Consider the following 12,110-nt stretch of genomic DNA (forward strand, 5'->3'; position numbering starts at 1 on the left):
ATTTGTATTGAAAACGCATTTCAATTTAAGCACTGAAAATGCATGTAAAACACGGTCAAAACGCGGCAAAAGCGCTATAAAAACGCATGCGTATTTCCTGCGTTTGTGGTCAAAACCAAATTTGACAATGACTAATTCTGCCAGAGGATGCGTTCATTTCTGCAAGTTACTGGATGCAACGTGCGCACATAGCCTAAAGGAGCCTTTAAGAAAACCTTTTAGGTTTTGTGCGCACTGTTTTTTTGTTTTTACCCTCGGTTTTGCATTTCTTGAGAAATGTTTGTAATCTTTCTGCAGACATTTCCCAGCAAAACCTATGGGAAAAAAAATAGCTATGCGCACACTGTGGTCTTTTTTTCTCAAGAACATTCTTTCTGCAGAATTTCTTGAGAAAATTTCTTGAGAAAATGTGCATGTCACTTCTTTTCCGCAGGTACCTGCGGTATTTCACTCCATTCACTGTAATGTAAGCGCGAAATACCGCGGGCATACTGCAGGTAGCAAATGATGTGCGGTATAGCCTCGGTTTTGGTAATGTTCATCACTGCCCTGCGTCTTGCAGGGAAGTGATGTCATTATGACAGGAAGAGGAAGCGGAGCAGAGAGTAAACACACACATCACACGCACACCACAGACATAGAATACACACACATCACACTCACACACAGACACAGACATATAGAATACACATAGAAAGCAAACGTACATAAAAAAAAAAAACGCGGGCTCCACCGTATTTTTACCATCCAGCCGAGGTAAACACACAGCGGCGGCCTGGTATTCTCTGGCTGGGCCATGGTTAATGCCCCCTCCCCTCCCGCAGCCGAGGAATATCAGCCCGCAGCTGCCCCGGGACTGTTGCATCCATTATGCGGCAGTCCCGGAGTGTCCCCGCCTCTTTCAGATTACCGTAATGCGATGATAATCCAGGTAATAACGAGCTAATGGCAGCACATCGCTGCCATTTAAGTCCAGGCTTAATCATGGCAGCATCTATGAGACAGCTTTCATGATTAACCCGTAAGTAAAGTGAAGAAGCACACACCGAAATATCCTTTATTCTAAATAACAGACATAAAAGCCCCTCTTTCACCATTTTATTACACCCACCAACACACAGTTCCAGCGTAATCCACGCAGGTCCCACGACGCTTGCATCCAGCCGCGACTGACACTGCACAGAATGCAGCCTTGTAACGAGACTACAGAGAGGTAATTACAGGTCATTTCCCACGGTCAGTAATGTGAACACACTATCGCTCGTGAGCAATGCAGTGTGTGCTCACAGGGACTCTATCTATCTGTCAATTATTTATCTATCTATTATCTATCTATCTATCCATTTATGTATTTTTTTTTTTTTTTTTCTTTTTCAACATGCTTTATTAATATATTATTGCAGTTACAGCATAAAAAACCGCAGGAACCAACCTGCGGAAAAACCGCATGCGTTTTTTCCCGTGGTTTTGGTGCAGTTTTTACCACAGATGCGGTAATCTTCAACTCCCAGAAGTCTCTCGAAATTTTCTTGAGAAAAATCACTTTTCTAGTGCGCACAAAGCCTTAGGCTTCTTGGCGTTCCCAGATGTTGGGACACCTGGAGGCTTTGAGCTCTGGTAGCAGTTTACAGACTCCAGATGTCCCAGCCGCCGGGGACTCGAGAATATTAAAGGATCTCTCAAAGGCACCCTTAAGTTACACTGGGTTGACAGCTGCCGCGAGACCCGTTGCTGAACTCTGGTAGGTTACTGGAACTCACAGCCATTCGGTCTCCCGGCACCTTTGAAAATTTATCAACAAAACTGTTGGGACTTCTAGAGGCTATGAACTGTTACCAGAGTTCACAGCCTCCAGGTGTCCCAGCGTCTGGGAACTCCAAGAGAGTTAAAGGCTCCTTTTTAAGGTTTCTGGGCCTCACAGCTAATGGATTCCGGAACACTGCAGCAGAGCAATCCAACAATCCGGCAGTGAGGTCACCGGAGGTCACTCTGGGGCTTCCCACTGTCACTGAGGGCAGTAGGGAGTCTAGTGTAAACTCTGGTGACCTGATTTCTGGACTGCTATGGTGCAGTGTTCCTCAATCCGGCAGTCAGGTCACACTCGGGGCTCCCCACTGCTCTCAGTGAAAGTGGAGCCGCTGCTGGATTACTGGACAAGGCCACATTGCAATCAGGCAGTGGATTCCACTTTCACTGAAAGCAGTGGATGCTTTGGTGACCTGACTGGCGTCACCACTTCTCACTACCGTGTCCCCCCGCTGCCGTCAGCGTTTCCTGGAGTCTGCAGTCGCCGGTCATGTTATCAGACACTGCAAACTCTGGATGTAGCAGAGCCATGATCGTCGTGGGACATCGTGTGGATTACGCAGAACTGCAGAGGTGTTTTGAGGTTAATAAACTGGAGAAAGATGGTGGGTTTTTTTTTGTTTGTTTTTTTTGATAAATACAAAAATCTTTTATTTATTTTTTTCATTACTAATATAGGGCTTGATGGCAGCTGTGGTGGTGTTTTTTTGTTTTTTTTTTTGCTTTGACAAATCATAAAAGCCCCTTATATTACCTTGCTACCGCACCAGGACCATCGGGATGAGCTGGGTAAAGTGCCAGAATTGTTGCATCTAATGAATGCGACAATTCTGTGGCGGCTGCAGACTGCTATATTTAGGCTGGACAGGGCCCAATAACCATGGGACTCTGCAGCCTGAGAATACCAGCCACCAGCGGCCTGCTTTATCTTGGCCGGATATGAAAATTGGGTGGGCCCCATGTTTTTGGTTAATTTTTTAAATTTTTTTTAACAAAAGCCACATGGGCTCCATGTATTTTAATACACAGCCAAGATAACACACACAGAGGGCTGCAGCCTCTGACACTCTGCTTTATCTACTCTGGGTATCAATATAAGAGGGACCCTATGCTGTTTTTCCAATTGCTTATTTCTTTTTAGACTCCACCAATCACAGATGCCAACAGAGGGGGTGGTCAGGCGCCGAGGGTCAATTGCATCTCGCATCAGCTGCCATACGCTCGTGTGGCCCCAGCCTAAATGTATCCAGTGCTGATGCAAAAAAGCTGCTTATATTATTAACTATTCTGCACCAAAGCAGAAATGGCTCTGCTGCTTGTGTGATAAAGGATATAGGTGGTTGGACTGATCATCTGATGGTCCGTCTCCCAGGCCTCCCACCAATTGGCTGATTTGAAGGTGCCACAGTACTTGTATTAACTCATTGCAGAGGTAGAATTTTAACACCATTTGCTGATAACTGTTTCCCTTGAATCCCCCAATAAATATATCTGCTGAGGTTGGTTCAGTGGACCTGGGCATTTAGATGCTTCCGTTTTCATCAGAGTTTATCATTTGTTTTTCTTGTATGAAAACAAAATAGAAAAATATAATGTGTGTGTATATATATATGTATGTGTGTGTGTGTTTTCTTTTTTTTTTGTCAGTCTTCCACCCATAAACAGTAAACATCAGAAAGCACTTGGATCTCTCTCTCTCACACACACACACACACTTTATTCTTTTTAACTGTCCACAATAAATTTGTGAACTGACCCATACGTTATAATGGGTACGCTTAGGAAATCATGACATAACCTGTTTTTGTAATTGTGTTCTTATCTAAACATGCATGGTGGTATTTTAAGATCATGCATATGATATAGGGAACACTTTCATTTTCAATGTTTGTCCTGAAACACACAAACGCATTGTTTCTTTTTCGCTCCATTGGGAGACCCAGACAATTGGGTGTATAGCTTCTGCCTCCGGAGGCCACACAAAGTATTACACTTAAAAGTGTAAAGCCCCTCCCCTCTGCCTATACACCCTCCCGTGCCTCACGGGCTCCTCAGTTTTATGCTTTGTGTTGAAGGAGGCACACATTCACTCGAGCTCCCATTTTAGTCAGCAGCAGCTGCTGATTGTATCGGATGGAAGAAAAGAGGGCCCCCAGCATGCTCCCTTCTCACCCCACTAAGTCGGCGGTGCTGTTAAGGTTGAGGTACCCATTGCGGGTACAAAGGCTGGAGCCACATGCTGTTTTCCTTCCCCATCCCTTAGAGGCTCTGGGAGAAGTGGGATCCTTACCGGTCATACATTCACTGGGACCGGGCTCCCTCCGCAGCCCCTGTGGGAATCTGACGGACAGGAAACTTGGTATCATCAGGGACAGGGCCCTGCATCTAAAGGTACTCTGTGTACCCTTGGGGACGGTGCATGGAGTGCTTGGTCTCAGACGCTGCAGCGGCTGCTGTATTTTTATGACGACCGGGACTACCGCGCCGACCGCACCTGTTTGCTGGCCGCGGTATTAAATTTAGTCCCCGGCTTCATGCGGCCTAGTGCCATAACTCCCGCCCCCGGGCCTGCCAGTCAGGGGTGAGGGCGGGACGGTCGACCTGACGTCGACAGTGAGGGCTGGAGCACACTTTAGGTGTCCTCCTCCCCCCTCACTAATCACTGTGGGGCACCAGATTCCCGCACTTTATTAGTCGCCGCCCACGGCTCCCTCCTCCCCTGAGAACGCCGGCAGCCATGTTTTAAACACATTCTGCCGGTGGAGGACTTCTGGCTGCAGCTCTGGGAGACCCAAGGCAGGGAATCTGGTGGACACACACCGCTTTGGGCGGTCATTAAGCCACACCGGTCACCCGGTGCTGGTCCCCCTAGGGTGCCGAAGTGTGTGTGTGTGTGTGTGTGTATATATATATATTTGTATACATTTTCTCTGTTCGGCCGCATTGTTTTGCTTTTGGCTATATACCCTCAGTGATCACTCTCCTAGGAGACAACAGCATGTCGTTCACAAGGAGCCAGGGTGCCAAGACACAGGGTTATTTTGCAACCTGTACCTCTTGTGCGGCTATGCTACCTGCAGGTTCCACCTACCCTCAGTGTGAGCAATGCTCGGGCCCTGTGGCACTCGCTCAGCCGGAGCCTCGGGCACTGGTGGGCCCCTCGGCTCAGGTAGAACCGCCGGCGTCCCCTGTCCAGGTGGCAGGGACAGAGTTTGCAGTTTTAGCTGAGAAACTCTGAGTCACTTTCACAATCCATGGCTCAGTCTATGGACAAATGGTCTGCTAAGATACTAGAAGCCTTGCAGTCCAGACCGGCCCTTACACAGGCCCCGGGCACTGCGGGATCATCGCCCCCAGGCCCCTCTCGGTCTGCGCCGCAGCGGGCTCCCGGGGTGGCCCCTAGGTATCACGTGGAGGACTCCGGCATGGACCGCAGTCCCAGACCGGCTAAGCGGGCTCGCTGGGAATCTTCCCTGACTTCATCAAATGTCCCAAGGTGGACCCTCCAGTCTCTAGACTGGCGGCCAGATCCGTAGTATCAGTGGCTGACGGTTCATCGCTCAAGGATGCCACTGACAGGCAGATAGAGCTCCTAATGAAATCCATCTATGAAGCCACAGGCGCGTCCTTTGTCCCGGCCTTTGCAGCCGTGTGGGCACTCCAAGCTATCTCAGCTTGTCTGTCTGAGATTAATGCGGTCACACGTACCTCTGCTCCGCAAGTAGCGTCTTTGACTTCTCAGGCGTCGGTATTTTCATCCTACGCCATGAATGCCGTCCTGGACTCTGCTAGCCATACAGCGGTAGCATCCGCCAATTCGGTGGCAGTCCGCAGGGCCATGTGGCTACGCGAATGGAAGGCAGACTCTGCTTCCAAGAAGTTCTTAACCGGTTTGCCATTTTCTGGCGACCGTTTGTTGGCGAGCGATTGGATGAAATTATTAAGCAATCCAAGGGAAAGGACTCGTCCTTACCCCAGTCCAAACCAAACAGACCTCAGCAACGAAAAATTCAAGCGAGGTTTCGGTCCTTTCGGCCCTCAGCCAGATCCCAATCCTCCTCGTCCAACAGGCCACAGAAGAGCCAGAGGAACTCTTCTGCATGGCGGTCTAAGTCACGTCCTCCAAAGACCGCCGGAGGCACCGTCTCCAAGGCGGCCTCATGACTTTCGGCCTCCCCAAACCGCATCCTCGGTCGGTGGCAGGCTCTCCCGCTTTGGCGACGCCTGGTGGCCACACGTCCAAGACCGATGGGTGAGAGACATTCTGTCTCACGGTTACAGGATAGAGTTCAGCTCTCGTCCTCCGACTCGTTTCTTCAGAACATCTCCGCCCCCCGAGCGAACCGATGCACTTCTTCAGGCGGTAAACACTCTGAAGACAGAAGGAGTTGTGATCCCCGTTCCCCTTCAGGAACGTGGTCGCGGTTTTTACTCCAACTTGTTCGTGGTGCCAAAAAAGGACGGATCATTCCGTCCCGTTTTGGACCTCAAACTGCTCAACAGACATGTGAGAACCAGACGGTTTCGCATGGAATCTCTCCGCTCTGTCATCGCTTCGATGTCCCAAGGAGACTTCCTAGCATCAATCGACATCAGGGATGCTTATCTCCATGTGCCGATCGCACCAGAGCATCAACGCTTTTTGCGTTTCGCCATCGGGGACGAACACCTTCAGTTTGTGGCACTGCCTTTCGGCCTGGCGACAGCCCCACGGGTCTTCACCAAGGTCATGGCATCCGTTGTGGCAGTCCTACACTCTCAGGGCCACTCGGTGATCCCTTACTTAGACGATCTCCTAGTCAAGGCACCCTCCCGGGTGGCATGTCAACACAGCCTGACCGTTGCTCTGGAGACTCTCCAGAGGTTCGGGTGGATCATCAATTTCCCAAAGTCAAAATTGACTCCAACCCAATCACTGACTTACCTCGGGATGGAGTTTCATACTCTCTCGGCGATAGTCAAGCTACCGCTGGACAAACAGCGTTCGCTGCAGACAGGGGTGCACTCTCTTCTTCGGGCCCAGTCACATCCTTTGAGACGCCTTATGCACTTCCTGGTGAAGATGGTGGCAGCAATGGAGGCAGTCCCCTTGCGCAGTTTCATCTGCGTCCACTCCAATGGGACATTCTCCGCAAGTGGGACAGGAGGTCGACGTCCCTAGACAGGAACGTCTCTCTTTCTCTGGCAGCCAAAACCTCTCTTCAGTGGTGGCTTCTTCCCACTTCTCTGTCGAAGGGAAAATCCTTCCTGCCCCCATCCTGGGCTGTGGTCACGACGGACGCGAGTCTGTCAGGGTGGGGAGCGGTTTTTCTCCACCACAGGGCTCAGGGAACCTGGACTCCGACAGAGTCCTCCCTTCAGATCAATGTTCTGGAGATAAGGGCAGTGTATCTAGCCCTAAAGGCGTTCCATCGGTGGCTGGAGGGCAGGCAGATCCGCATACAGTCGGACAACGCCACGGCGGTCGCGTACATCAACCACCAGGGTGGCACGCACAGCCGTCAAGCCTTCCAAGAAGTTCGGCGGATTCTGCTGTGGGCGGAGACCACAGCCTCCACCATCTCCGCAGTTCACATCCCGGGCGTAGAAAACTGGGAAGCAGACTTTCTCAGTCGCCAGGGCATGGACGCAGGGGAATGGTCTCTTCACCCGGACGTGTTTCAAGAGATCTGTTGCCGCTGGGGAACGCCGGACATCGATCTCATGGCGTCTCGGCACAACAACAAAGTCCCGGCATTCATGGCACGGTCTCAGGATCACAGAGCTCTGGCGGCGGACGCATTAGTTCAGGATTGGTCGCAGTTTCGACTGCCTTATGTATTTCCTCCTCTGGCAATGCTGCCCAGAGTGTTACGCAAGATCAGGTCCGACTGCCGCCGCGCCATCCTCGTCGCTCCAGACTGGCCGAGGAGGTCGTGGTACCCGGATCTGTGGCACCTCACGGTGGGTCAACCGTGGGCACTCCCAGACCGACCAGACTTGTTGTCTCAAGGGCCATTTTTCCATCTGAATTCTGCGGCCCTCAACCTGACTGTGTGGCCATTGAGTCCTGGCTCCTAGCGTCCTCAGGGTTATCTCAAGAGGTCATTGCCACTATGAGACAGGCCAGGAAACCAACGTCCGCCAAGATCTATCACAGGGCTTGGAGGATCTTCTTATCCTGGTGCTCTGATAAGAGTTTTACCCCCTGGCCTTTTGCCTTACCCATTTTTCTTTCCTTCCTTCAATCCGGAATGGACAAGGGTTTGTCTCTCGGCTCTCTCAAGGGACAAGTATCGGCGCTTTCCGTGTTTTTTCAAAAGCGTCTGGCCAGGCTTCCGCAGGCCCGCACGTTCCTGCAGGGAGTTTGCCACATAGTCCCACCTTACAAGCGGCCGCTGGAACCCTGGGATCTTAACAGGGTTCTAAGAGCTCTTCAGAAACCACCTTTCGAGCCGCTGCGGGATGTCTCTCTATCACGTCTTTCGCAGAAGGTGGCTTTTCTAGTGGCAGTTACATCGCTCCGTAGAGTGTCGGAGCTTGCAGCGCTGTCATGCAAAGCCCCCTTCCTGGTTTTTCACCAGGATAAGGTGGTTCTGCGTCCGGTCCCGGAATTCCTCCCTAAGGTGGTATCCCCTTTTCATCTCAATCAGGATATCTCCTTACCTTCATTTTGCCCTCATCCAGTTCACCAATGTGAAAAGGATTTGCACTTGCTAGATCTAGTGAGAGCACTCCGGATCTACGTGTCTCGCACGGCACCACTGCGCCGTTCTGATGCGCTCTTTGTCCTTGTCGCTGGCCAGCGTAAGGGGTCGCAGGCTTCCAGGTCAACCTTGGCTCGGTGGATCAAGGAACCGATTTTTGAAGCCTACCGTTCTTCTGGGCTTCCGATTCCTTCAGGGCTGAAAGCCCATTCTACCAGAGCCGTGGGTGCGTCCTGGGCATTGCGGCACCGGGCTACGGCTCAGCAGGTGTGTCAGGCGGCTACCTGGTCTAGTCTGCACACTTTCACGAAACACTATCAGGTGCATACCTATGCTTCGGCAGATGCCAGTCTAGGTAGGTGAGTCCTTCAGGCGGTGGTTGCCCACCTGTAAGAGGGGGCCGTTTTCGGCTCTTTTTATCGGGGTATTCTTTTACCCACCCAGGGACTGCTTTTGGACGTCCCAATTGTCTGGGTCTCCCAATGGAGCGACAAAGAAGAAGGGAATTTTGTTTACTTACCGTAAATTCCTTTTCTTCTAGCTCCTATTGGGAGACCCAGCACCCGCCCCTGTTCCCTTCGGGCTGTTTGTTCTTTTGTGTACACATGTTGTTCATGTTGAATTGTTCCTTTGGTTCATGATTTCAGTTCTCCGAACATCCTTCGGATTGAATTTACCTTAGACCAATTTATAAGTTTCCTCCTTCCTGCTTTTGCACCAAAACTGAGGAGCCCGTGAGGCACGGGAGGGTGTATAGGCAGAGGGGAGGGGTTACACTTTTTAAAGTGTAATACTTTGTGTGGCCTCCGGAGGCAGAAGCTATACACCCAATTGTCTGGGTCTCCCAATAGGAGCTAGAAGAAAAGGAATTTACGGTAAGTAAACAAAATTCCCTTCTTTTCCTCAATTTCTGTACCTCTCAATTCACACCTTTTTGTTTCTTGCAGATGGAGTTGCCTTGTGGATTAACTAACCTTGGAAACACGTGTTACATGAATGCCACAGTTCAGTGTATCCGCTCGGTGCCAGAACTAAAGGAGGCTCTTAAGCGGTATGATTTTGAATCTTGTGGAATAAAGGTTTTGCCTTTCTGTCCTCCTAGTATTTGGATATACAGTTAGGTCCAGAAATATGTGGACATTAACACAGGTTTTGGCATTTTAGCGGTTTACCAAAATATATATTAAAGATTAAATTTTTTAATCAAAATGGGCTTAAAGTGAAGACTTTCAGCTTTAATTTGAGGGCATTCATATGTGTAATTGAAGTATGTAGATGCCTCTTTTTCAAGTGGCGAAAGATATTTGAACAGTCCTCTCAAAAGCTCTTTAATTGGCTGCATAGGCTTTCTTCATTCATTCATCCATCATGAGTTCAAGTTAAAAGGTCTTGACCTGATTCCAAGTGTGGCTTTTGAAAGTTATTGCGGTGAAGCCACAATATGAGGTCAAAGGAGCTTTCATGAAAGAGAAACAGAACATCATTAGGGTGAAAAAAAGAAGAAATCCATCAGAGAGAAAGCAGAAATATTAGGAGTGACCAAATTAATAATTTGGTACATTTTGCAAAAAAACAAAACAGCACAATGGTGAGCTTGGGAACTCAAAAAGGCTTGGACGACCATGAAAGACAACAGTGGTGGATGATCGCAAAATCCTTTTACATTGTAAGGAAAAACCCCTTCACAACATTCACCCAAATGAAGATCACTCTCCAGGAAGTAGGTGTTTCAGTATCTAATACCGTAAAGAGAAGACTTCATAAGAGCAAATGCATAGGGTTCACTACAAAGTGCAAACTATTAATCAGCCTTAAAATTAGAAAGGCCAGATTAGACTTTGCCAGAAAAATATCTAAAGAAGCCAGCCCGGTTCTGGAAAAGCATTCTTTGGACAGATGAAACTAAGATCCTTCTGTACCAGAATGATGGGAAGAAGAAAGTATGATGAAGGCTTGTAACTGCTCACTATCCAAAGCATGATACAACCTCCTGTGAAACATGGTGGAGGCAGTGTGATGGCATGGACATGTCTGGCTTCCAATGGCCTTGGGTCACTAGTGTTTATTCATGATGTGACTGAAGACTAACACAGCCGGATAAATTCTAAAGTGTACAGGGCTGTACTTTCTGTTCAGATTCAATCAAATGAAGCAAGGTTGATTGGATGGCGCTTCACAGTACTAAAGGACAATGACCCAAAACTACTGTAAGGCTATGTGCCCACGCTGCGGATTTGCCGCGGAGTTACCGCGGATTTTCCGAAAATCTGCAGCAGCGGCACTTCCAAGCCATTTCAATGGCATTTTGGAAATGCTGTGTCCATGCTGCGGATTTTTCCGCGGCGGATTTGCCGCGGATTTTGATTCGGAAAAATCTGCAGCATGTCAATTATTGTTGCGGATTTTAGGTATAGAATGGGGAAAAAAAAAAAATCCGCATCAAAATCCGCGGCAAAAATAAGGTGCGGATTTGCCGCGAAAGTCGCGGATTTTCATGCAGAAAAATCCGCAGGTACATTCTACCGTGGACACATAGCCTAAAAGCAACTCTTAAGGGAAAGATGTGGAATATTCTGCAATGGCTGCGGCAATCACCAGATCTCACCCCCATAAAGCTGCATTTCACATGCTTAAAACAATACGTAAGGGAGAAACCCAAACAAGCAACGGCTGTAGTCAGCCTCAGCATAGGCCAGCAAAGCATCACAAAGGAGGAAAACCAGCATTTGGTGAAGTCTATGGCTTCCAGACTTCAGGCAGTCATTGCCTGCAAAGCATACTCTACAAAATTAATAAAATGAAGATTTTTTACTATGGAACTGTAAATTTGTCCAATTATTTTTGAGCCCCTGAAATGAGGGCTTTGTAGAAAAATGGTTACAGTTCCTAAACAGGATATTTTTGTTCAACCCCTTTACTTAAACGTGAAAGTCTTCATTTAATTGCATCTCCGTTTTCATTTTATATAAAAAAATAAATAGTGGCATTCAGACCCCAAATCACGAAGATTGTCACTGTCCAAATATTTCTGAACCTAGCTGTAAATAGTAGCCTCTTAAATGAGCTATTTGAGATTGAGGAGCAGAGTGAAAAACAAGCACACCTTTCTTTATCGTTCCTTATAGGAGACCCAGACCATGGGGTGTATAGCTTCTGCCTCCGGAGGACACACACAGTACTACACTAAAAGTGTAGCTCCTCCCTCCGAGCATATACACCCCCTGGATGACAAATCTAGCCAGTTCAATGCTTTGTGTTCAGGAGGTCACACACACACATGCATTCTCATCTGATTTTTGATTTCAAAGATTTGGAAGAAAAGCGGGTCCAATCTGGACTCCCGGAATGTCCCTTCTCACCCCACTGTGTCGGCGGTGCTGTTAAGGTTTATTTTACAAGGCTGGAGCCTTCACATGCCGCGCTCCTTCACCATCCCCTGAGGCTCTGGCTTGAAGTGGGAGCCATCACGGTTCTCACTGCTTTGCAGGAGACCGGTCTCCATCCGCAGCCCTTTCAGGACCCTGCCGGACGGAGCGCTCACCCCTCAGGGACCTGGCCCTGCGTCTCATAAGCTAAGTATTGAGACGTTATTGAGAGGTCCCTTGTACATTTATTGTG

General features: G+C 48.9%; 1 protein-coding gene across 1 annotated transcript in view; it reads left to right on the top strand.

Moving 5' to 3' along the window:
- USP14 (ubiquitin specific peptidase 14) overlaps positions 1 to 12,110 on the top strand; it is a 95,949-nt gene that overhangs the window by 27,486 nt on the left and 56,353 nt on the right. The window contains exon 5 of the mRNA XM_075314474.1: positions 9,440 to 9,543. Coding sequence (XP_075170589.1) covers positions 9,440 to 9,543 — 104 coding nt within the window. The remainder of the gene's footprint in view (positions 1 to 9,439; positions 9,544 to 12,110) is intronic.

Source organism: Anomaloglossus baeobatrachus, chromosome 6 (genome assembly GCF_048569485.1).
Source record: "Anomaloglossus baeobatrachus isolate aAnoBae1 chromosome 6, aAnoBae1.hap1, whole genome shotgun sequence".
Lineage (NCBI taxonomy): Eukaryota > Metazoa > Chordata > Amphibia > Anura > Aromobatidae > Anomaloglossus > Anomaloglossus baeobatrachus.